Source organism: Heptranchias perlo, unplaced genomic scaffold (assembly GCF_035084215.1).
Source record: "Heptranchias perlo isolate sHepPer1 unplaced genomic scaffold, sHepPer1.hap1 HAP1_SCAFFOLD_289, whole genome shotgun sequence".
NCBI lineage: Eukaryota > Metazoa > Chordata > Chondrichthyes > Hexanchiformes > Hexanchidae > Heptranchias > Heptranchias perlo.
The window spans coordinates 135414-161827 of record NW_027139301.1 but is presented as its reverse complement, the minus strand read 5'-3'; the positions used below and the strand labels follow the sequence as shown (position 1 = coordinate 161827).

At 46.4% G+C, this 26414-nt stretch overlaps 2 protein-coding genes across 6 annotated transcripts; one reads left to right on the top strand and one right to left on the bottom strand.

Annotated features, from left to right (window-relative positions):
• On the bottom strand, nucleotides 1-15788 carry LOC137310897 (zinc finger protein 79-like). 5 transcript variants are annotated; one of them, XM_067978450.1, is made up of 3 exons: nucleotides 15611-15788; nucleotides 13031-13188; nucleotides 1-2475 (listed from the first exon to the last, which is right to left on the bottom strand). In XM_067978450.1, exon 3 carries the CDS (start codon nucleotides 2123-2125, stop codon nucleotides 1496-1498), a length of 630 nt encoding a protein of 209 aa, XP_067834551.1. In that variant the 5' UTR covers nucleotides 2126-2475; nucleotides 13031-13188; nucleotides 15611-15788; the 3' UTR covers nucleotides 1-1495. The 5 variants fall into 5 exon arrangements, with proteins under 5 accessions (XP_067834551.1, XP_067834549.1, XP_067834550.1 ...); XM_067978448.1 differs by lacking the exon at nucleotides 15611-15788 and adding an exon at nucleotides 15038-15168; XM_067978449.1 differs by lacking the exon at nucleotides 15611-15788 and adding an exon at nucleotides 13972-14228.
• Nucleotides 15392-25733, top strand: LOC137310896 (zinc finger protein 235-like). Its single transcript, XM_067978447.1, has 4 exons — nucleotides 15392-15738; nucleotides 16683-16803; nucleotides 18691-18817; nucleotides 23408-25733. The coding sequence occupies exon 4, from the start codon at nucleotides 23771-23773 to the stop codon at nucleotides 24722-24724; it is 954 nt and encodes a 317-aa protein (XP_067834548.1). The 5' UTR covers nucleotides 15392-15738; nucleotides 16683-16803; nucleotides 18691-18817; nucleotides 23408-23770; the 3' UTR covers nucleotides 24725-25733.
• Nucleotides 25734-26414: the final 681 nt, after the last annotated feature.

Genomic DNA, 26414 nt, shown 5'->3' with positions numbered 1-26414 from the left:
TTTCATCTTCATCTATTTCTAGTTTAATAACTTTTGCTGAATGTGGCCCAGGCCAAGTGCCAGGATATCGGGTCAGGTTCACCATCGGAAATGAGTTTGACATCCCTGAGATAGACAATGTGAACCGGATTACCCTCATCCACTAACCCAGCAACTTCTTCAAAAAACTCAAGCAAGTTTGTCAGACACCATTTTCTTTCCCAGAAGCCGTGTTGAGTATCTCTAATGGCTCCCTCTCTTTCCCCGTGATCATAAACAGCATCTCTTAGGATCCCTTCAAGCATCTTCCCTCTGATCGAGGTCACACTGATGGGCCTGTCATTCCCCGGCTCTGATTTGTCCCCTTTAATGAAAATGGGAACTACATGAGCTCCCTTCCAATCTCAGGGGACAATCCCTGACTCTATTGAGCTGTTGAAGATACAGGCAAGGGGCTCACAGAGCACCCGTCCCATCTCTTTAAACACCCGGGGGTGGATATCATCTGGACCTGGAGCACAATGCATTTTGAGAGTTCATATTTTATCCAAAGTGACATCCCATTCTATTTTAATATTTATGATGTTATTGTTGACAGCACATCCCACAGCTGGAATCTGAGCCTCATCCACAGACTGATGAGAAATAGTCATTCAACAGCTCTGCCATAGCCCAGGAATCTGTCCTGAACTGTCTTTCAGTGGCCCTAAAGCATCTTTAATGGTCTTCTGACTCCTGACGTAGCTGGAAAGACATTTGCTATTATTCTCAGAATTGGGCACCATCTTCTTTTCCAAAGATCTCTGAGCTTCTCTAATGGCTGCTTTTGTCTCCCTCGATTGTGGGTGATATTTGACCCAATTCTCCTGTAAACTGAATTCATCCTGATCCGATCTGGGTTAAATGTAAGACAGTTCGGGGAGTCAGGAATCATTCACCGCTAGACCCACACTGAGAGGTAAAACCCCAGACGGTTCCTTAGTAAGGATTCCTCTGGTACCGCAGAATATTAAACTCCAGCCCAGTTATAGGGCTTATTAACATCAGCAGAAACAAACCCCAACTGTCAGAATGAACATGGTTCAGTCCTGGATGGGATTAACAGCAGAATCCAACCCCTGCAGTCATCTGTGAACTCGCTGGAGTCTCAGCACGTGTGATGACTGAGTGAATCCCTTCCCACACACAGAGCAGGTGAACAGTCTCTCAACCAATGGGCATGCGTTGATGTGTCAGCAGTTCATTTCTGCTTTTAAAGCTCTTCTCACAGTCACTGAGTTAAAAGGTCACTCAATAGTGTCAACAAGTGGATGTTTCAGAAGGTGGGATGAATTCGTGAATCCCTTCCCACACACGGAGCAGGTGAACAGTCTCTCCCCAGTGTGAGTGCGTCGATGTCTCAGCGGATCATTTCTGATTTTAAATCTTTTCTCACAGTCAGAACATTGAAAGGTCTCTCTTCAGTGTGAACTCGCTGGTGTGACAGAAGGAGGGATGACCGAGTGAATCTCTTCTTTCACACAGAGCAGGAGAACGGCCTCTCCCCAGTGTGAACTCGCTGGTGAGTGCGTTGGTGTTTCAGCAGATTAAATTTGCTTTTAAACCTCTTCTCACAGTCAGAACATTTAAAAGGTCTCTCCCCAGTGTGAACTCGCTGGTGTGTCAGCAGGGCAGATGACTGAGTGAATCCTTTCCCACACACGGAGCAGGTGAACGGCCTCTCCCCAGTGTGAGTGCGTTGGTGTTTCAGCAGATTAAATTTGCTTTTAAACCTCTTCTCACAGTCAGAACATTTAAAAGGTCTCTCCCCAGTGTGAACTCGCTGGTGTGACAGCAGGTTGGATGACTGAGCGAATCCTTTCCCACACACGGAGCAGGTGAACGGCCTCTCCCCAGTGTGGGTGCGTTGGTGTCTCAGCAGTTCAATTTTGCTTTTAAATCTCTTCTCACAGTCAGAACATTTGAAAGGTCTCTCCCCAGTGTGAACTCGCTGGTGTTTCAGCAGGTCGGATGACTGAGTGAATCCCTTCCCACACAAGGAGCAGGTGAACGGCCTCTCCCCAGTGTGACTGCGTCGATGAGTTTCCAGCTCTGAAGGGTAATTGAATCCCTTCCCACAGTCCCCACATTTCCACGGTTTCTCCATGGTCTGGGTGTCCTTGTGTCTCTCCAGGTTGGACGATCAGTTGAAGCCTCGTCCAAGCACAGAACCCGTGTACGGTTTCTCCCCGCTGTGAATGGTGCGATGTTTTTTCTGGCTGTGCAACTGGTTAAAGCTCTTTCCACAATCAGTGCACTGGAACACTCTCACTCGTGTGTGTGTCTCGGTGCTTTTCCACTCACACTGATGTTTGAAATCTTCTCCCACGGATAGAACAGACAAACATTTCTCCTTCAACATTCAAAGGCCGATGATATTCAGGTCCTGATGAATCGAGTGACTCTGTCAGATCTTGACGTGATCTTTGGTTTGAGTTTCCCTCTGTAAATCCTCCCCTGTAAAAGGAGTTTGTAAAAGTTATCACTGTAATTGCAGGATAGAAATTCAGATCAGATAACTCTACTTTCTATGGAACATTATTTCCTCTCTCATTCCTCAAAGCTGTAAATCCCCGTCCCACACACTCTCCCTCCTCCCTGTGCTGAAATCCAAACCCATCGCATCATCTTTCAGTGGCCCAAAACCATGAGTGAAAGGGTGAGAGAGTGAGTGAGTGTGAGAGCAGCAGTGGGCTCGGTGTGGAGAATGAAGTGGGGCAGGTGGAGCATGTTTCAGTGGGGCAGCAGTGATCATAATCTCATTCGGTTTAGAACAGTTATGGAAAAGGACAGGGGACAGTCAAATGTGAAAATACTTAACTGGAGGAGGGCAAATTCCAGTGAGTTAAAAAGGGATCTTGTCCAGGTGGATTGGAATCAAAAATTGGCAGGCAGAACAGTAATTGAACAGTGGGAGGCCTTCAAGGAGGAGTTGGTTTGGGTACAGAGTAGACAAATTCCCACGAGGAGGAAAGGAACAGCATCCAAAGCTAGAGCTCCCTGGATGACTGAAGATATAGAGATCACCATTTCTCCTTCATTTACAGACGCTCCCTGACCGATCACCATTTCTCCATCATTTACAGACGCTCCCTGACCGATCACCATTTCCCCTTCATTTGCAGACGCTCCCTGACCGATCTCCATTTCTCCTTCATTTACAGACGCTCCCTGACCGATCCCCATTTCTCCTTCATTTACAGACGCTCCCTGACCGATCCCCATTTCCCCTTCATTTGCAGACGCTCCCTGACCGATCTCCATTTCTCCTTCATTTACAGACGCTCCCTGACCGATCAACATTTCTCCTTCATTTACAGACGCTCCCTGACCGATCCCCATTTCCCCTTCATTTACAGACGCTCCCTGACCGATCACCAGTTCTCCTTCATTTACAGACGCTCCCTGACCGATCTCCATTTCTCCTTCATTTACAGACGCTCCCTGACCGATCCCCATTTCCCCTTCATTTACAGACGCTCCCTGACCGATCACCATTTCCCCTTCATTTACAGACGCTCCCTGACCGACCTCCATTTCCCCTTCATTTACAGACGCTCCCTGACCGATCCCCATTTCCCCTTCATTTCCCGGCGGGGAGTGAGGGGGGGATAATGTTCACTGTTTTATATTCGGGTCTGGGGCCGCACTCGGGGTTTGTAAAGCCTGAGCCTGGGCCTGAGCCCGGACCCGGGCCCCGGGGTTTATTGAGCCTCTTGCTCCGATCCTCTGACCTGCACCGAACGCGCTCCTCCCGCAGCCTCGACTGGCCGCGCATGCTCAGGACACACTGACCGATAATGAGTCACTACTGCGCCTGCGCACCGGGCTCCACTGATTCAGATAGGGCACAATCTGTACCGCGCTGCATGCTGGGTGATGCAGCCGCCATTGATGATCTTAATATCAGGCCGGAAAACAAAAACATTGGAAGCAGACAATTCAAGTGTTTAATTTATTTTCTAAATAATTCAATCATTCAATTCATTTCATAAATAATTGAATAGTTCAATTCATTAAATAATCAATTCTTTAATTTATTACATAAAAAATTAGTGTTTAATTTATCATAGAAATAATTCAATAGTTTAATTCATTATATAAATATTCCTTCGTTTAATTTATTATATAAAGAACTCAATATTTAGGTGAATTATTTATATAATAAATTAAACACGAGACTTCTTTATGTAATAAAGTCAACAATTGATTATTTATATAATAAATGAAACACTTGAATATTTATATAATAAATGAAACACTTGATTATTTATATAATAAATGAAACACTTGATTATTTATATAATGAATGAAACACTTGATTATTTATATAATGAATAACGTTTTGAAATTCTTCATTCAATAAATTAAATAATGGATTATTAATATGATTAAATAAACACTTGAATCTTTGTATGATAAGTTAAACCTGTGAATTAATTATACAATTTAAACACTTGACCTCTTTATATAATAATTTTAACACTTGGATTATTTATATAATAAACTAAACAATATAATTGGTTATTTATATAATAAATTTAACACTTGTGTGATTTATGTAATAAATTAAGCTGTTGAATTATTTATATAATAAATTAAACACAAATTATTTGTATAATGAATTAAACCATTGTTTCTTCATAGAATAAATTTAACACTTGAATTATTTATATAATAAATTAAACAATTGATTTTTTTATATAATAAATTAGACATGCATTATTATATAATAAATTAAACTATTGAATGATTTGGATATTTAATTTATTATGAAAATAATTCAATAGTTTAATTTAACAACTGACGTAGTTATGTAAGAAATTAAACAAATGATTATTTATATAATGAATTAAACTATTGAATTATTTATATAATAAATGAAACAGTTGAATTATTTAGATAATAAATTAAACAAATGAAGTATTTACGTAATAAATTATACACTTGAATGCTTCATATAATAAATTAAACACTTGTTTATTTGTATAATAAATTCACAAATTGAATTATTTATACAATAAATTAAACGGAGCTATTTATATAGTAAATTATACACTTCAATTATATAATTAAACTACTGAATTATTTATCAAATATATCAATTTAATTATTCATATAATAAATTAAACAATTCAATAATTTACATAAAAATTAAACGCTTGAATTATTTATAAAATATTAAACAATTGAACTATTTACATAATAAATTTAGCTGTTGAATTTTTTATACAATAAATTAAACTCGGTTATTTACATAATAAATTAATCAATCGAATAATTTAAACTATTGAATTCACTTTATAATAAATGAAACATTTGAAGTATTCATATAATAAATTAAACACTTGAAAACAATTTGATTATTGATATAATAAAATAAGCATTTATTTAATGAATTAAAATATTGAGTTATTTATTTTACATTTTAAACTTTTCAATTATTTATATAATAAATGAAGCCAGCTTGGACAAAATGGAGGCAAGCGCAGAGTCCGTATTGGACAAAATGGCGGCCGGCGCGGCCACCATCTTGGAAAAAATGGCAGCAAGCACGGCCGCCATCTTGGAAAACATGGCGGCAGGCGCGGCCGACATCTTGGATAAAATGGCGGCAAGCACGGCCACCATCTTGGAAAAAGTGGCCGCCGCCGTCATCTTATCAGATGGCGGCAAGAGGCCGACAGAGTGTCGCCAGTGATCCCGCAGTGACCCCAGAATGTCCCAGTGATCCCGCAGTGACCCCAGAATGTCCCAGTGACCCCAGAGTGATGCCGGGATCCCAGCGTGCACCCAGTCAGCCCAGAGTGAGGCCAGGGTGCAGCCGGGGATCCCAGAGCGATGCCAGAGCGGCGGCCTTTGCGTTTGGGCCGCCACAACAACCACCACAACTGTACTGTACGTGTACAGCACAGAGTGGGTAAAAGGGAACGATTCACTCCTGTCTGGTACTGTACGGCCCGTGTGTGTCTCAGTGTCAGCTCCTGTACATGTACAGTACACAGTGGGTAAAAGGGAACGATTCACTCCTGTCTGGTACTGTACGGCCCGTGTGTGTCTCAGTGTCAGCTCCTGTACATGTACAGTACACAGTGGGTAAAAGGGAACGATTCACTCCTGTCTGGTACTGTACGGCCCGTGTGTGTCTCAGTGTCAGCTCCTGTACATGTACAGTACACAGTGGGTAAAAGGGAACGATTCACTCCTGTCTGGTACTGTACGGCCCGTGTGTGTCTCAGTGTCAGCTCCTGTACATGTACAGCACACGGTGGGTAAAAGGGAACGATTCACTCCTGTCTGGTACTGTACGGCCCGTGTGTGTCTCAGTGTCAGCTCCTGTACATGTACAGCACACGGTGGGTAAAAGGGAAGGATTCACTCCTGTCTGGTACTGTACGGCCCGTGTGTGTCTCAGTGTGAGCTCCTGTTCATGTACAGCACACAGTGGGTAAAAGGGAACGATTCACTGAGAGATTGCAATGTTGAGTGTAACGGTTATTTGAGGGGTTCAGTCCCTAAACGGGCTGTGTTTTGACAGACACTTTTTCCAGTAAGGAGTTGAGTTTAGTTTAGGGAGGTGGGTACAATCCGTGTCTGGGACTCACTGGCCCTGTGAAATATTGAATTTTGCTCACAATATGGTGTGTTTGGATCAATGGGGGACAAGGTTTAACTGCACTGGGCTGGATTGTTTTATAAATCTCTCATTGACTGGGTCTTTCCGACCAGGATGGGAGCTGCTTCTCTCTCTCTCTCTGTAAACACCCTGAGGCAGTGAAACACTCTCTGACAAACTGTTCACAGGAACCAACCCATCAGACATGGGGAATAGACAAATACCTGGGACTGGAAATGAGCCTCCCACCAACAGAGCAGAGAGAAGGAGGAAATCATCACACCTTCAAGATCTGGATCGGTTTTGTCATTGGAGCAGGTTCTGGTTAATTTTACTGCTTTAAAGTTATGTTATGGGACCAGTGAGACTGAGACACACACACACACACACACACACACACACAGACTGTACAGTCAGGAGACACGTGGTCCTTGCACAGACATTGGGTTTGAATTGAGCTGAGCTGTGCCACAAATGAATATGGGATTAAAATCTCAAATTCCAATCAGTTTGCTCCCGAGCTTCCCCATGTGTCTGTGTGGTTCCATTACAATACAATTTCACATGGGGGCCCAAAATGGCTTCGGAATTAACACGATTTCTTTCTGAGTTGTCAGTGACCTTTTCAAAAATTAAACTTCAAACTAAGAAAACATTTGGAGGCTGTTTTCACATTTGGGCCCTCTGCGTGCTGCAGGACGCTCCCTGAAAGAGCTTTTAATTTCAATTAAGACCCGAGATATGTCACATTGTCAGCCTCTGAATAATAGTTTGATCCACTTTGTGTTATTTCTGAAAAGTTGCACTTGCAATGAACGAAGGGAGGAATTTGGGCTCGAACAGATGCTGATATTCTGGCATGACGGAGCTGGGCAGAGATGAGCGATTGGATCCACAGCATTCCTGCCCTCCCCACCATCTAATTTAACTTATATTTTTGTATTGCTAGAAACAGCATGTAAGGGGTTAACTCCTGATACCATATAAAGTTTGTTACTGTGTGTCTCAGTGTCAGCTCCTGTACATGTACAGCACATGGTGGGTTAAAGGGAACGATTCACTCCTGTCTGGTACTGTACGGCCCGTGTGTGTCTCAGTGTCAGCTCCTGTACATGTCCAGTACATAGTGGGTAAAAGGGAACGATTCACTCCTGTCTGGTACTGTACGGCCCGTGTGTGTCTCAGTGTCAAAGGTGTGAGAGGCCGAGACAGAGAGAGGGTGACAGAGATAGAGAGAGAGAGAGAGAGTAACAGCGAGAGAGAGAGAGAGAGAGAGAGAGACAGATTGCGAAAAACACAGCGGGAGAGTGGGAGATAGGCAGAGAGACAGCGAGGGGGACAGATAGGTCGTGAGAAAAACAGAGAGAGAGAGAAAGAGAGCGAGGGGGAGAGAGAGAGAGAAAAAGTCAGAGAGGGGAAGAGAGGCCGAGAGAGAGAGAGGGGGATAGAGAGGGAGAGGAGGAGAGAGAGAGAGAGAATGATGGAGAGAGAGATAGAAAGAGAGCGAGAGAGAGACAGAGAAAAAGGCAAAGACAGGGCGAGAGAGGCAGAGAGAGAGAGACAGAGAGAGGGGTAAAGAGGCAGAGGGAGAGAGAGGGACAGAGAGAAGGGGAGAGAGGCAGAGAGAGACAGAGGCAGAGACAGAAAAAGACAGAGAGAGTGGGGGGAGAGAGAGAGAATAACAGAGAGAGGCAGAGAGATAGAGAGAGAGAAAGAGAGAGAGAGAAAATGACAGAGAGGGGAGAGAGGCAGAGAAAGACAGCGAACAGAGGGTGAGAGAAAAAGACAGAGCGAGGGGGAGAGAGAGTGTGAGGGGGTCTCCTGCCAGAAAGCGGGACTTGTGTCGGTGAGGGTCCTGCAGGGTGTTTGGGTGATGTGCCTGTCATGGTTGAATAGCTGCCAGTGTGTGTGACCTGTGAGTTGTGGGTGTGCGGCTTGCAACAGTGGTAATGTGTGAGGGTGAGAGGAAGCATCTGATTGAAAGAGTTTTTTGGTGGGTGGGAGATGGGGGCCCCCCTTGCTGTTGAGAAGCCATTAAACAGCCCAGAGAGGCCTGGCTGCTCGCAGGAATCGGGTAAATCACCAGGCAGTACCAATTCACTCTCTGCCTCTCTCTCGCCCTGTCTCCATCTTTTTCTCTCTCTCTCTGCCTCTCGCCTCCTCTCTCTCTGTCTCCCCGCTCTGTCTTTTTCTCTCTCTCTCTCTCTCTCTCTCTCTCTGCCTCTCACCCCCTCTCTCTCTGTCCCTCTCTCTCTGTTGTCTTTCCGAATTTCTCTTGTTAGGAAAGTACTCAGGTACTGTACGGCCTGTGTGTGTCTCAGTGTCAGCTCCTGTACATGTATAGTACACAGTGGGTAAAAGGGAACGATTCACTCCTGTCTGGTACTGTACGGCCCATGTGTGTCTCAGTGTCAGAGGGTGTGAGAGGCCGAGAGAGAGAGAGAGAGAGAGGGGGAGAGAGAGAAATGGACAGAGAGAGAGAGGGGGAGAGAGAGAGAGAGAGAGAGAAGGTCAGAGAGAGAAAAAGACAGAGGGAGAGGGGGAGATAGGCAGCGAGAAAGCGAGGGGGACAGATAGATAGAGAATAAAACAGAGAGAGAGAGGGGGAGAGAGAGAGAGAGAAAAGGTCAGAGAGAGGAGAAGAGAGGCTGAGAGAGGGAGGGACAGAGAGAGTGGAGGAGAGAGGCAGAGAGAGAGAGAGAATGATGGAGAGAGGGATAGAGAGAGAAAAAGACAGAGAGAGCGGGAGAGAGGGATAGAGAGAGAGAAAAGGACGGAGAGACGAGGGAGAGAGGCAGAGAGAGAGAGACACACACAGAGAAAGAGAGAAACAGAGAGAGAGAGGGGGAAAGAGGCAGAGGGAGAGAGAGGGACAGAGAGACAGAGAAAAAGACAGAGAGAGAGAGAGACAGAGGAAGAGGGGGAAAGAGGCAGAGAGAGAGAGCGAAAACGACAGAGGATGGGGGAGAGACAGAGAATAAGACAGAGAGAGAGGCAGAGAGAGATAGAGAGAGAGAGAGAGAGAGAGAGAGAGAAAAAGACAGAGAGAGGAAGAGAGGCAGCGAAAGAGAGGGGAAGAGAGAGAGACAGAGTGAGAGCAGGAGAGAGGCAGAGAGAGGGGGGGGTGAGAGAGAGGGGGAGAGACAGAGAGAGAGAGAAAAAGACAGAGTGGGAGGGGTGAGAGAGAAAGAGAGGGGTGAGAGGGACAGAGAGAGAGAAAAAGACAGAGAGGGAGACAGAGAGAGAGAGGGGCAAAGAGGCAGAGGGAGAGAGAGGGACAGAGAGACAGAGAAAAAGATAGAGAGAGAGAGAGAGAGAGAGAAAAAGACAGAGAAGGGAGAGAGGCAGCGAGAGAGAGAGAGAGACAGGGGGAGAGAGATAGGGACAGAGAGAGGAAGAGCGGCAGCGAGGGGGGGGGAGAGAGAGAGAGAGAGAGAGAGACAGGTGGAGAGAAAAAGAAAGAGAGAGATGGGGACAGAGAGAGGGATGGAGAGAGGGAGTCACAAAGAGAGAGGGGAAGAGAGAGAGCGGGAGAGAGGCAGAGAGAGAGAGAGAAAAAGACAGTGAGAGGGCTGAGGGAGAGAGAGAGAGTGACAGAGATAGCGGTAGAGAGAGAGAGTGGGAGAGAGAGAGAAAAAGACAGAGAGAGAAAAAGACAGAGAGAGAAAAAGACAGAGAGAGAAAAAGACAGAGAGAGAAAAAGACAGAGAGAGAAAAAGACAGAGAGAGAAAAAGAGAGAGAGAGAAAAAGAGAGAGAGAGAAAAAGAGAGAGAGAGAAAAAGAGAGAGAGAGAAAAAGAGAGAGAGAGAAAAAGAGAGAGAGAGAAAAAGAGAGAGAGAGAAAAAGACAGAGAGAGAAAAAGACAGAGAGAGAAAAAGACAGAGAGAGAAAAAGACAGAGAGAGAAAAAGACAGAGAGAGAAAAAGACAGAGAGAGGGGGGACAGAGAGAGGGGGGACAGAGAGAGGGGGGACAGAGAGAGGGGGGACAGAGAGAGAGGGACTCCCTGCAAGAAAACGGGACGTGTGTCGGTGAGGGACCTGGTGGTTGTTTGGGTGATGTGCCTGTCATGGTTGAATAGGTGCCAGTGTGTGTGACCTGTGGGTTGTGGGTGTGCGGCTCGTGACAGTGGTAATGTGTGAGGGTGAGAGGAAGCATCTGATTGAAAGAGTTTATTGCGAGGTGGGAGATGGGGCCCTCCCTTGCTGGTGAGAAGCCATTAAACAGCCCAGAAAGGCCTGGCTGCTCGCGGGAAATGGGTAAATCACCAGGCAGGACCAATCCACTCTCTGCCTCTCTACCACACTCTCTGCCCCTCTCTCTCTCTTTTTCTTTCTCTCTGTCCCCCTCTCTCCTTCTGCCTCTCGCTCCTCTCTCTCTCACCCTCTCTGTCTTTCTCTCTCTGACTCTCTCCCCGCTCTGCCTTTTTCTCTCTCTCTCTCTGCCTCTCTCCCCCTCTCTCTCTGTCCTTTTCTCTCTCTCTGCCCCTCTCTCTCTGTTGTCTTTCTGAATTTCTCTTGATTGAAAAGTACTCAGGTACTGTACGGCCCATGTGTGTCTCAGTGTTAGCTCCTGTACATGTACAGCACACAGTGGGTAAAAGGGAATGATTCACTGAGAGATTGCAATGTTGAGTGTAACGGTTATTTGAGGGGTTCAGTCCCTAAACGGGCTGTGTTTTGACAGACACTTTTTACAGCAAGGAGTTGAGTTTAGGGAGGTGGGTACAATCTGTGTCTTGGACTCACTGGCCCTGTGAAATATTGAATTTTGCTCACAATATGGTGTGTTTGGATTAATGGGGGACAAGGTTTAACTGCACTGGGCTGGATTGTTCATAAATCTCTCATTGACTGGGTCTTTCAGACCAGGATGGGAGCTGCTTATCTCTCTCTCTGTAAATTCTAAACAATTTTACAACACCAAGTTATAGTCCAACAAATTTATTTTAAATTCCACAAGCTTTCGGAGGCTTCCTCCTTCCTCAGGTGAACGGTGTGGAAAAAAACTGTAAACACCCTGAGGCACTCTCTGTAAACACCCTGAGGCAGTGAAACACTCTCTGACAAACTGTTCACAGGAACCAACCCATCAGACATGGGGAATAGACAAAAACCTGGGACTGGAAATGAGCCTCCCACCAACAGAGCAGAGAGAAGGAGGAAATCATCACACCTTCAAGATCTGGATCGGTTTTAGCCATGATGTGGAGATGCCGGTGATGGACTGGGGTTGACAATTGTAAACAATTTTACAACACCAAGTTATAGTCCAACAATTTTATTTGAAATTTACAAGCTTTTGGAGGCTTCCTCCTTCCTCAGGTAAATGTCAGGAACTCCTCGAAGCCTACGCATTTATAAATCACAGAACAATACATGGTGATTACAGATAGTCTTTGCAACTGCCCGTTGCCAAGGCAATCACAGTGTTCAGACAGAGAGGTGTTACCTACAGAGCCCCCGAATATACAGTCAACACAAATAAAAACAGAAAAGAGAGAGGCAGAAACATCCAGAAGGCAGAGAAAGCCAGCATATGACCCGTTATATTAAAAACAGATAGCTTTTGTTCGCTGGTGGGGTTACGTGCAGCGTGACATGAACCCAAGATCCCGGTTGAGGCCGTCCTCATGGGTGCGGATCGGTTTTGTCTTTGGAGCAAGTTCTGGTTAATTTTACTGCTTTAAAGTTATGTTATGAGACCAGTGAGACTGAGACACACACACACACACACACACACAGACTGTACAGTCAGGAGACACGTGTCCCTTGCACAGACATTGGGTTTGAATTGAGCTGAGCTGTGCCACAAATGAATATGGGATTAAAATCTCAAATTCCAATCAGTTTGCACCCGAGCTTCCCCATGTGTCTGTGTGGTTCCATTACAATACAATTTCACATGGGGGCCCAAAATGGCTTGAGAATTAACACGATTTCTTTCTGAGTTGTCAGTGACCTTTTCAAAAATTAAACTTCAAACTAAGAAAACATTTGGAGGCTGTTTTCACATTTGGGCCCTCTGCGTGCTGCAGGACGCTCCCTGAAAGAGCTTTTAATTTCAATTAAGACCCGAGATATGTCACATTGTCAGCCTCTGAAGAATAGTTTGATCCACTTTGTGTTATTTCTGAAAAGTTGCACTTGCAGTGAACAGATGGTGATATTCAGTTGGACGGTCGGTACTGAGGGAGCGCTGCACTGTCAGACGGTCAGTGTGTGTCTCAGTGTCAGCTCCTGCACAATGTCCCAGTGAACCCCCAGTGTCCCCAGAATGTCCCAGTGATCCCCCAGTGTCCCCAGAATGTCCCAGTGATCCCCCAGTGTCCCCAGAATGTCCCAGTGATCCCCAGAATGTCCCAGTGATCCCCAGAGTAACCCAGACATGACTCACGTGGCCCCCATCGGGTCCAGGCTGCGGTGAAGGTCTCAGTCAGTCAGTCCCCAGCAGAGAGAACGATTCTTGGCCCAGGATTCCCCCTCATCCTCCTCCTTCTCACAAAATGTCTCTTTCCTGGATCATCTCCTTGCAGCATTTCATCGAAAAGTTTCCTGAGGGGAGAGAGGGAATTGATTACAACACAAAAGCAAGGGATTAAAAAGGCACAGCAAGAGCCCAGAGTTTCCTCTCCTCCCACTCCCCCTCTCTCTCCCCCCTCCCTCTCCCAGTTACACCGACAATCCCTCAGCCCCAACACTGAAACACAAATCCCGGTTACAAACAAGAGAATCTGAAGAGAGAGAAAAGTTGGGAGAGAGACAGAGAGAGAAATACACTCAGGACAGGCTGGAGGACCCCGGCAGACTGAGAGATTGTCCCCGCCCCTGGGGAGGGTTTGGGACGAGACACACGGCCATCCCCTACCCCCGGGGAGCTCCCTGCTTCAGCCTTTGAGATATTCTGTAAGGAATCTTACAACACCAGGTTATAGTCCAACAGTTTTATCTGAAAATCACAAGCTCTCGGAGGCTTTCTCCTTTGTCAGGTGAGTGTGGGATTCCATAGTCAGAGCACAATGCCTGGTGATTACAGATAATCTTTCCAACTGCCCGTTGTCAAGGCAATCAAAGGATTCGAATAGTGTTCAGACAGAGAGACGTTACATACGGGACTACTGAATATACTGATTGTCCCGTATGTCGTGTCTCTCTTTCTGAACACTATTCGACTCCTTTGATTGCCTTGTCTACGGGCAGTTGGAAAGATTATCTGTAATCACCAGGCATTGTGCTCTGACTATAAAGCGGTGCCTTTCATGGAATCCCACACTCACCTGACAAAGGAGAAAACCTCTGAAAGCTTGTGATTTTCAAATAAAACTGTTGGACTATAACCTGGTGTTGTAAGATTCCTGACATTTGTCCACCCCAGTCCATCACCGGCATCTCCACATCATTTGAGATATTAGACTGAATCTCAATGGGTCTCCCTCAGGGACCTGTCCATTCTCATGTTAATCCAGGGACAGCCCAGGGCAGGACTGGTTTGACCAGGAGACCTGTCTGCTGGAATGAGCCACATTTCAAGGACCTATTTTACTGATTTGAAACCCTCACAGCCTGTCTCCCCCTCTTCCCTCACCCCAAACCGAGTCCCCCCCACCCTCAGCCTGTCTCCCCCTCTTCCCTCACCCCAAACCGAGTCCCCCCACCCTCAGCCTGTCTCCCCCTCTTCCCTCACCCCAAACCGAGTCCCCCCCACCCTCAGCCTGTCTCCCCCTCTTCCCTCACCCCAAACTGAGTCTCCCCCACCCTCAGCCTGTCTCCCCCTCTTCCCTCACCCCAAACCGAGTCCCCTCCACCCTCAGCCTGTCTCCCCCTCTTCCCTCACCCCAAACCGAGTCCCCCCCACCCTCAGCCTGTCTCCCCCTCTTCCCTCACTCCAAACCTAGTCCCCCCACCCTCAGCCTGTCTCCCCCTCTTCCCTCACCCCAAACCGAGTCCCCCCCACCCTCAGCCTGTCTCCCCCTCTTCCCTCACCCCAAACCGAGTCCCCCCCACCCTCAGCCTGTCTCCCCCTCTTCCCTCAGGCCAAACCGAGTCCCCCCCACCCTCAGCCTGTCTCCCCCTCTTCCCTCACCCCAAACCGAGTCCCCCCCACCCTCAGCCTGTCTCTCCCTCTTCCCTCACCCCAAACCGAGTCCCCCCCACCCTCAGCCTGTCTCTCCCTCTTCCCTCACCCCAAACCGAGTCCCCCCCACCCTCAGCCTGTCTCCCCCTCCCTCAGCCTGTCTCCCCCTCTTCCCTCACCCCAAACCGAGTCCCCCCCACCCTCAGCCTGTCTCCCCCCTCCCCTCGTGACCCAAACACCCCGGGGACCTCCGACACATCCCACCCTGCCCGGCGTCCACATTGAAAGAACTAAAGTTGGGGACAGGCCTCTCCCTCCATCCCATAATACCAGGCCGCCCATAGTAACGGTCGCTGGGCCTTGACCCGGAATCCGTTGCCCCTGGAAACCGCGCAGGAACCGAGCGACCCGAGAGCGGCCTTAGGCCCGACTCCCAGTCCCGGGCCTCAGGCCCTCCCCGACTCCCAGTCCCCGGCCTCAGGCCCTCCCCGACTCCCAGTCCCCGGCCTCAGGCCCCTCCCCGACTCCCAGTCCCCGGCCTCAGGCCCCTCCCCGACTCCCAGTCCCCGGCCTCAGGCCCCTCCCCGACTCCCAGTCCCCGGCCTCAGGCCCCTCCCCGACTCCCAGTCCCCGGCCTCAGGCCCCTCCCCGACTCCCAGTCCCCGGCCTCAGGCCCCTCCCCGACTCCCAGTCCCCGGCCTCAGGCCCCTCCCCGACTCCCAGTCCCCGGCCTCAGGCCCCTCCCCGACTCCCAGTCCCCGGCCTCAGGCCCTCCCCGACTCCCAGTCCCCGGCCTCAGGCCCCTCCCCGACTCCCAGTCCCCGGCCTCAGGCCCCTCCCCGACTCCCAGTCCCCGGCCTCAGGCCCCTCCCCGACTCCCAGTCCCCGGCCTCAGGCCCTCACCTCCTCCCCCCGCCCTGCTCCTGCCCCTCGCCGCCCTGAACTAGCTGCTGGCCGCCGGCGCCATCTCCTTCCAGCTGCCGTCCAACGCCAGGAAGTGTCTGCGGGAGGAGATCCACAAGGACAGGCTGGTGAGCGGAGAGTCCGAGCTGAGCGAACAGCCGGCCGCCCGCCCCCACCTCAAGGGGAGGGGGAGGGGGAGGGGGGGGGGGGTGGGGAGGGGGAGGGGGGGGGTGGGGAGGGGGGGGAGAGGGGGAGGGGGGGGTGGGGAGGGGGAGGGGGGGGTGGGGAGGGGGAGGGGGGGGTGGGGAGGGGAGGGGAGAGAGGGAGCGGGAGCTTGTTCCCCATTCAGTCCGACCATGTTCCCCATTCAGTCCGACCATGTCTGATTTGTATTTCACTCCATTTCCCCCCTTGGTTCCATTCCCTTTAATCCCCTCACCCAACAAAAATCCATCAATCTCAGTTTTGAAATTTTCAATTGACCCCCGGCCTCCCCCTTTTCCGGGGGAGAGAGTTCCAGATTCCCACTCCCCTTTGTGTGAGGAAATGCTTCCTGACATCACCCCTGAACGGCCGGGCTCTAATTTTAAGATTATTCCCCCTTGTTCTGGACTCCCCCCACCAGAGGAAATAGTTTCTCTCTATCGACCCCATCAAATCCTTTAATCATCTTAAACCCCTCGATTCGATCACCCCTTAATCTTCTACACTCGAGGGAATACAAGCCTCGTCTCTGCAACCTGTCCTTGTAATTTAACCCTTTTAGCCCCGGTATCATTCTGGTGAATCTGCGCTGCACCCCCTCCGAGGCCGATATATCCTTCCTGAGGGGACGGTGCCCAGAACTGGACGCAGTGTCTCCAGATGGGGTCTGACCAGAGCTCTGTCCAGCTGTAATATAACTTCCACCTCTTTGTATTCCAGCCCTCGAGATAAAGGCCAACGTTCCATTCTCCTTTTTAATGATCTTTTTGTACCTTTCCACCATTGGGAGGGTGGTGTGGGGAGGGAGCTGTGGGGGACAGTTCCGGGCTGGAGCCAGGGTGTAACCTCTCTGTTTCCCCTCCCCCAGGTGACGGACTCCTCCGGCCACATCCTGTACTCTAAGGAGGAGGCGACGAAGGGCAAATTCGCCTTTACCACTGACGACTACGACATGTTTGAGATCTGCTTCGAGAGCCGCCTGCCCCCGGGTGAGTGAGTCCGAGGGGGGGGTCCTGGGGTACGGGGAGGGCTCGGGCAGAAATAATAATAAAAGTGAAAATAGCTCACTGATAAGAAAAAGGGATGAGAACAAAGTCCAGGTCACAAATAGTGTCACGGGTAATATAAATACTTCAGGTTCATCAAAAAATACAGGAAATAATAAAATAACTGATTAAAAAATAATACAGCAGTGATGAAAAACAAGTGTGATATATTTTTAAGAAGTGAGAAAAACAGCATCAGAACCTACGAATTAAGAGCAGTAGGCCATTCGGCCCCTCTGCCATTTGATAAGATCATGGCTGATCTGATTGTGACCTCAACCCTACTTTCCTGTCCATCTACTATAACCTTTGACTCCCCTGTTAATCAGGAATCTATCTAACTCAGCCTTAAAAATATTCACTGACCCGGCCTCCACCGCTCTCTGGGGAAGGGAGTTCCACAGACTCACCACCCTCTGAGAGAAAAAGTTTCTCCTCATCTCTGTCTTAAATGGGAAACCATTTATTTTCAAACTGTGGTCCCCGAGTTCTCGTCTCTCCCACAAGGGGAAACATCCTCTCAGCATCTGCCCCTTCTCGTCTCCTCAGGATCTTGTATCTTTCAATAAGATCACCTCTCATTCTTCTAAACTCCAGTGTGTACAGGCCCAACTTGTCCAACCTTTCCTCATAAGATAACCCCCTCATCCCAGGAATCAGTCGAGTGAACCTTCTCTGAACCGCCTCCAAAGCAATTATGTCCTTAAATAAGGAGACCAAAACTGCACACAGTATATTCTAGATGTGGTCTAGTAGGTCTGTTGCCCAAATAAGAGTTCTCTCCACAAGTGCAGATAGCATAAGGAATAAAACAAGTGAATCATACAGTTAAAACAAGTATAAAAGGACTGTTCGCAACATAGCTGCCAGACTGGGCCTGCGGCAGGTGATGAGCAAACCAACATGAGGGAAAAACCTACTTGACTTTGCCCTCACCAATCTACCTGTCACAGATGCATCTGTCCATGACAGTATTGGTAGGAGTGATCACCGCACAGTCCTCGTGGAGACGAAGTCCCGTCTTCGCACTGAGGACACCATCCAACGTGTTGTGTGGCACTACCACCGTGCTAAATGGGATAGATTCAGAACAGATCTAGCAGCTCAAAACTGGGCATTCATGAGGCGCTGTGGGCCATCAGCAGCAGCAGAATTGTATTCCAGCACAATCTGTAACCTCATGGCCCGACATTTTCCTCACTCCACCATTAGCAACAAGCCAGGGGGTCAACCCTGGTTCAATGAGGAGTGTAGAAGAGCATGCCAGGAGCACCACCAGACGTATCTAAAAATGAGGTGCCAACCTGGTGAAGCTACAACACAGGACTACATGCATGGTAAACAGCAGAAGCAACATGCTATAGACAGAGCTAAGCAATTCCACAACCAACAGATCAGATCAAAGCTCTGCAGTCCTGCCACCTCCAGTTGTGAATGGTGGTGGACAATTAAACAACTAACGGAAGGAGGAGGCTCTCTAAACATCCCCATCCTCAATGATGGCGGAGTCTAGCACGTGAGTGCAAAAACAAGGCTGAAGCGTTTGCAACCATCTTCAGCCAGAAGTGGCAAGTGGATGATCCATGTCGGCCTCCTCCCGATATCCCCACCATCACAGAAGCCAGCCTTCAGCCAATTTGATTCACTCCACGTGATATCAAGAAACAAGATTGGGAGTGTTAAGAACCTAGTCCCTCTCTACAACCCCTCCCCTCGCCTCCAGTGCTTCAATATCCTTTCTGTAGTGTGGGTCTCTCAAGTCAACAATGGATTTACTACATCTTTGTCCGATCTTACAGACCGTCTCTCTCTCTCTCTCTCCCTGCCCAGATCGCCAAGGCGGAGAAGCTGAAGCCACTTGAGGTGGAGCTGCGACGATTGGAGGATCTGTCAGAGTCGATCGTCAATGACTTTGCCGACATGAAGCAGCGAGAGGAAGAGATGAGGGACACCAATGGTAGGAGCACCCAGCACAGGCTTCAGTCTGCAACACCCGCCCCTTCTCCACTTACTGCTCTCGGTCTCGGGGACCCTGTCTCGTTCCTCGGTCAGCGTCACTCACCGCTCCGAGTCAGAAGTTTGTGGGTTTTAGCTCCCTCCACCTCCCGGGACATAAGCCCCTCTCCCCTTCTCTTCCCCCATAGCACGAGCCTCAGCTTCATACGGTTATCCAGTCGTCCTGTGAAAGATGCAGTGGGCTCTGCTTCAGGCACTTTGTGGCAAAGCATCCCTTGCCCCAACTGCCCTCCACTAGCCCTCGCAGTAAAGAGGGGTGGTCTAGGGCTTGGGTACCAGGGGTCAGGGGTTAAAAGGACTGCAGGACTGATCCCCGGTGTCAAAGGGACTTAGTTTTTAAAAAAACGTACATTTATTTCGCCCCTTCCACGATCTCGGGACGTCCCAAAGGACTTTATAGCCAATAATGTACTGTTTTGAAGTGTAGTCACTGTTGCAATTTAGGAAACGGGCAGCCAATTTGCGCACAGCAAGATCCCACAAACAGCGTTGTGATAATGACCAGATAATCTGTGTTTTAGTGGCGTTGGTTGAGGGATAAATATTGGCCAGAACACCCAGGGGAGAATTCTGCTCTTCTCCCATTAGTGGCCGTGGGATCTTTTACGTCCACCTGAGAGGGGCAGGCAGGGACTCAGTTTAACATCTCATCCGAAAGACGGCACCTCCGACAGTGCGGCACTCCCTCAGTACTGCACTGGGAGTGTCGGCCTGGATTAGGTGCTCGAGTCTCTGGAGTGGGGCTCGATCCCATGACCTTCTGACAAGGGGGCCTTGTAGAGGCAGATAAGAATCTGCATATTTTCATTCCAAGTTTGACTGCAGGATAAGGGAACGTGTGTACAAACTGGGGCGAGTGTGGGCAGGATGGAACACCCGGAGGGGAGGCTCTCAGTAGGGTAGCGGAGGGAAAACACAGAGTCCTTTCATGGGCCGTTGGATGGGGTGCTCCATGGGCTGGAGGCCTCCACTCATCTAAACCAGGGAGTTGGAGTCAGAGGGCTGGGACCTTTCTACACCAGAGGGCAGAGTTGTGGAATAAGTTTTTGGGGAAGGACGGTATAAACGGGGTCCAGAGACAGAAGGGATCATTTGAAGCCCCTGGGATTAAAGGGACAGTGGCTGCATGGTTACAAAATTGGCTACGGGACAGAAAGCAGAGAGTCGTGGTGAACGGTTGTTTTTCAGACTGGAGGGAAATATACAGTGGTGTTCCCCAGGGGTCAGTATTAGGACCACTGCTCTTTTTGATATATATTAATGACTTGCACTTGGGTATTCAGGGTATAATTTCAAACTTTGCAGATGACACAAAACTCGGAAATGTAGTAAACAATGTGGAGGATAGTAACAGACTTCAGGAGGACATAGACTGGTGGAATGGGCAGACACATGGCAGATGAAATTTAACCCAGAGAAGTGGGAAGTGATACATTTTGGCAGGAAGAATGAGGAGAGGCAATATAAACTAAATGGTACAATTTTAAAGGGAATGCAGGAACAGAGAGACCTGGGGAGTGCACATACACAAATGCTTGAAGGTGACAAATTGAGAAGGCTGTTAAAAAAAGCATACAGGATCCTGGGCTTTATTAATAGAGGCATCGAGTACGAAAGCAAGGAAGTTATACTAAACCTTTCTAAAACACTGGTTAGGCCTCAGCTGGAGTATTGTGTCCAATTCTGGGCGCCACACTTTAGGAAGGATGTCAAATCCTTAGAGAGGGTGCAGAGGAGATTTACAAGAATGGTACCAGGGATGAGGGAGTTCGGTTATGCGGAGAGACTGGGATTGTTCTCTTTAGAGCAGAGAAGGTTACGGGGAGATTTAATAGAGGTGTTCAAAATTATGAAGAGTTTTAATAGATTAAATAAGGAGAAACTATTTCCAGTGGCAGAAGGGTCGGTAACCAGAGGACACAGATTTAAGGTAATTGGCAAAAGAACCAGATGGCGATGAGGGTTTTATTTTGCGCAGCGAGTTATGATCTGGAATGCGCTGCCTGAAAGGGCGGTGGAAGCAGATTTAATAATAACTTTCAAAAGGGAATTGGATAAATACTGAAAGGAAACATTTGCAGGGCTATGGGGAAAGGGCAGGGGAGTGGGACTAATTGGACAGCTCTTTCAAAGAGCCAGCACAGGCACGATGGGCCGAGAGGCCTCCTGCGCTGTCAGATTCTAGGTGGTGGGATTGACCTGTTAGAAAAGGAGAGGCATCACTCTGGGGTCACTGGGACATCCTGGGGTCACTGCGGGATCACTGGGGACAGTCTGTCGGCCTCTTTTTTCCAAGATGGTGGCCGCGCTTGCCGCCATTTTGTCCAAGCTGGCTTCATTTATTATATAAATAATTGAAAAGTTTAAGATGTAATATAAATAACTCAATAGTTTAATTCATTAAATAAGTAATGAATTGCTTATTTTATTCGATCAATAATTAAATTGTTTTCAAGTGTTTAATTTATTATATGAATACTTCAAATGTTTCATTTATTATAAAGAGAATTCAATAGTTTAAATTATTCAATTGATTAATTTATTATATAAATAACCAAGAGTTTAATTTATTGTGTAAAAAATTCAATAGCTAAATTTATTATGTAAATAATTCAATTGTTTAATATATTATAAATAATTCAAGTGTTTAATTTTTTAATGTAAATTATTTAATTGTTTAATTTATGCTATGAATAATTAAATTGATTAATATATTGGATAAATAATTCAGTAGTTTAATTATATAATAATTCAAGTGTATAATTTAATATATAAATAGCTCCGTTGTTTAATTTATTGTATAAATAATTCAATTTGTGAATTTATTATACAAATAAACAAGTGTTTATTTTATTATATGAAGCATTCAAGTGTATAATTTATTACATAAATAGTTCATTTGTTTAATTTATTATTTAAATAATTCAACTGTTTCATTTATTATCTAAATAATTCAATAGTTTAATTTATTATATAAATAATTAAAAGGTTTTATTTATTATATAAATAATTCAACTGTTTCATTTATTATATAAATAATTCAATAGTTTAATTCATTATATAAATAATCAATTGTTTAATTTCTTACATAACAACTTCAGTTGTTAAATTAAACTATTGAATTATTTTCATAATAAATTAAGCATCTAAATAATTCAATTGATGAAATTATTATACAAATAATTCAAGTGTTAAATTTATTCTGTGAAGAAACAATTGTTTAATTCATATAAATAATTCGTGTTTAATTTATTATATAAATAATTCAACAGCTTAATTTATAACATAAATAACACAAGTGTTTAATTTATTATATAAATAACCAATTGTTTAGTTTATTATATAAAGAGGTCAAGTGTTCAAATTATATAATTAATTCACAGGTTTAACTTATCATACAAAGATTCAAGTGTTTATTTAATCATATTAATAATCCATTATTTAATTTATTGTATGAAGAATTTCAAAACATTATTGTATAAATAATCAATTGTTTAATTTATTATATAAATAATTCAAAGGTTTAATTCATTACACATAATCAACTGTTGACTTTATTATATAAAGAAGTCTCGTGTTTAATTTATTATAAATAATTCAACTAAATATTGAATTCTTTATGTAATAAATTAAACGAAGAAATATTTATATAATGAATTAAACTATTGAATTATTTCTATGATAAATTAAACACTAATTGTTTATGTAATAAATTAAACAATTGATTATTTAATGAATTGAACGATTGAATTATTTATATAATAAATTAAACACTTGAATTATCTGCTTCCAATGTCTTTGTTTTTCGGCCTGATATTAAGATCATCAATGGCGGCTGCATCACCCAGCATGCAGCGCGGTTCAGATTGTGCCCTATCTGAATCAGTGGAGCCCAGTGCGCAGGCGCAGTAGTGACTCATTATCGGGCAGTGTGTCCTGAGCATGCGCGGCCAGTCGAGGCTGCGGGAGGAGCGCGTTCGGTGCAGGTCAGAGGATCGGAGCAAGAGGCTCAATAAACCCCGGGGCCCGGGTCCGAGCTCAGGCCCAGGCTCAGGCTTTACAAACCCCGAGTGCGGCCCCAGACCCGAATATAAAACAGTGAACATTATCCCCCCCTCACTACCCGCCGGGAAATGAAGGGGAAATGGGGATCGGTCAGGGAGCGTCTGTAAATGAAGGGGAAATGGGGATCGGTCAGGGAGTGTCTGTAAATGAAGGAGAAATGGTGATCGGTCAGGGAGCGTCTGTAAATGAAGGAGAAATGGTGATCGGTCAGGGAGCGTCTGTAAATGAAGGAGAAATGGTGATCAGTCAGGGAGCATCTGTAAATGAAGGAGAAATGGTGATCGGTCAGGGAGCGTCTGTAAATGAAGGAGAAATGGTGATCAGTCAGGGAGCGTCTGTAAATGAAGGAGAAATGGTGATCGGTCAGGGAACAAGAGAGGAAAGAATGTTTTGTAGAAACTGGAATTGTCTGTTCTGAATTTCTATCCTGTGCTTACAGTGATGACTTTTATAAACTCCTTTGTAGGGTATTAGAAAGGGAGGATTTGCAGAGGGAAACTCAAACCAAACAGCACGCCAAGATCTGACAGAGTCACTCGATTCATCAGGACCTGAATATCATCGGCCTTTGAATGTGGAAGGAGAAATGTTTGTCTGTTCTATCTGTGGGAGAAGATTTCAAACATCAGTGTGAGTGGGAAAGCACCGAGACACACACACCCGAGTGAGAGTGTTCCAGTGCACTGACTGTGGAAAGAGCTTTAACCAGTTACACAGCCTGAAAAAGCATCGCTCCATTCACAGCGGGGAGACACCGTACACGTGTTCTGTGTGTGGACGAGGCTTCAACTGATCGTCCAACCTGGAGAGACACAAGGACACCCGGACCATGGAGAAACCGTGGAAATGTGGGGACTGTGGGAAGGGATTCAATTACCCTTCAGAGCTGGAAACTCATCGACGCAATCACTCTGGGGAGAGGCCGTTCACCTGCTCCGTGTGTGGGAAGGGATTCGCTGGGTCATCCACCCTGCTGAAACACCAGCGAGTTCACACTGGGGAGAGGCCGTTCTCCTGCTCCGTGTGTAAGAAGAGATTTACTCGATCATGCCACCTGCTGAAACACCAGCGAGTTCACACTGGGGAGAGGCCGTTCACCTGCTCCGTGTGTGGGAAGAGATTCACTTGGTCATCACACCTGCTGACACACCAGCGAGTTCACTCCGATGAGAGACCTTTTAAATGCTCTGACTGTGGGAAGAGCTTTAAAGGCAGAAATGAACTGCTGAGACATCAACGCAGTGACACCGGGGAGAGGCCGTTCAGCTGCTCCGTGTGCGGGAAGAGATTCACACTGTCATCACAACTTTTGTCACACCAGCGAGTTCACAGTGGGGAGAGGCCGTTCACCTGCTCCGTGTGTAAGAAGAGATTCACTCATTCATCCTCCCTGCTGAAACATCAACTTGTTCACACTGATGAGAGACCTTTTAAATGTTCTGACTGTGAGAGGAGCTTTAAAAGCAAAATTAATCTGCTGACACACCAACGCACTCACACTGGGGAGAGACCATTCTCCTGCTCTGTGTGTAATAAGAGATTCACTCGGTCATCCCACCTGCTGATACACCAGCGAGTTCACACTGGGGAGAGACCGTTCTCCTGCTCCGTGTGTGGGAAGAAATTCACTCATTCTTCCACCCTGCTGAGACACCAGCGAGTTCACTCCGATGAGAGACCTTTTAAATGTTCTGACTGTGAGACGAGGTTTAAAAGCAAAAGGGATCTGCTGACACACCAACGTACTCACACTGGGGAGAGGCCGCTCACCTGCTCCGTGTGAGGGAAGGGATTCACTATTTCATCCAAACTGCTGACACACCAACTTGTTCACACTGGGGAGAGACCTTTTTAATGTTCTGACTGCATGAAGAGCTCTAAATGCAGATAGAAATTGTGAAGACATCGACACACTCACGTCAGGGAGAGGTCGTTCACCTGCTCCCTGTGTAAGAAGAGATTTACTCGGTCATCACACCTGCTGAGACACCAGCGAGTTCACTCTGATAAGAGACCTCTGAAATGTTCTGACTGTGAGAAGGGCTTTAAAACAAATGATCTGAAACACCAACACACTGACACTGGGGAGAGACTGTTCACCTGCTCCGTGTGTGGGAAGGGATTCACGAATTCATCCCACCTTCTGAGACATCAACTTGTTCACACTATTGAGTGACCTTTTAATGCAGTAACTTTGAGAAGAGCTTTAAAAGCGGAAATGAACTGCTGACACATCAACTCACGCACATTGTGGTGTTAAAGTAAAATTTAAGCTGTTGGGTTAAAGGTAAAAATGACCTTTTTGGCGACTAGTGTGTGTGTGGCTGCGGTCACTGCCCCGAGACCACACTGAAATGTGCCTTGTGCGAACCAGACTAACCATAATTAAAGCTTAAACATAACAAATGATGATTAACAAATTAATGTACTTCTAAACAAAATGGACTCTGCTAAACAAGATGGACCCTGTGAAAAGACATTAAAAATGCTGACTGAGCACAACGAACTGATAAAAACTACAGAACCAGACTGAATAGACAAAGACCAGACTGTCTTAAGTTGATAACAGTTGTTTTAATGTGATTGGAGGTCAATTGTTGCTGTGGGGGCCTAATTGGCTAATGTGTCACTAAGCAAGGCTAATAATGTAATAGCTGCTAAATGTCTGCACTTGAAATGTATAAAAGAATCTCAACGACCATTTTAAAGTTGAGAAGGTGACTGCGTACACTGCGGAGTGTCAAGCTCTTCTCCCAAAGCTTTGTCCAATAAACTGCATGTTGAATCTTTAAGTCTGACTCCGAGTGGTGATTTTCCCACAACAGTGGAGAGACTGTTCACCTGCTCCGTGTGTGGGAAGGGATTCACTCAGTCATCACACGTGCTGAGACACCAGCGAGTTCACATATGACTGCGGGGTTGGATTCTGCAGTTAATCAAATCCAGGAATGAACTAGTGTGTTTAGAGTCAGGAAGAACAACGTGTAAGGATTAACCCATTAACAGATAGAATTTAGTATAATTATAATCAATAGTAGAAGTAGAACAAAATGTACTGTGAATCTATGTATCTGTAAATGTAAACTGTACTGTGTATTAATATAGAATGAACCATGTAACGTGTGTTCAATAAGAAAGCGCTGGTGGGCCGAGAAGGATGAATGATGGTTATTTCAGTCAAGTTTGCAGTTAAAACTAAAAGGATGCTGACAACAGTAAAGTGGGAATGAACAGACCTAAGGGAGGAATGTGCTGTAATAGCATAATGTCTAAAAGACATGTAGATAAAGGGACTGAAGGTTCATTAAATCAAGGAGTCACTCAGGCTCAGGCCTCTCAATCTCAAGCCTCCACAAGCCAGTGAGTCGAAGTCTGTTGAAACAAACGGTTCTGTGAAGGCTGGCAATGTAAACTCTAAATAAGGTTCTGTTAAGTCTGTAACAACAAGGCACGGATGGTACCAGGAGTTATGC

Excerpts from the sequence above, each read along its gene's own strand:
- LOC137310897 (XM_067978450.1), bottom strand. The coding sequence starts at position 2,125 with ATGGAGAAACCGTGGAAATGTGGGGACTGTGGGAAGGGATTCAATTAC.
- LOC137310896 (XM_067978447.1), top strand. The coding sequence starts at position 23,771 with ATGGAGAAACCGTGGAAATGTGGGGACTGTGGGAAGGGATTCAATTAC.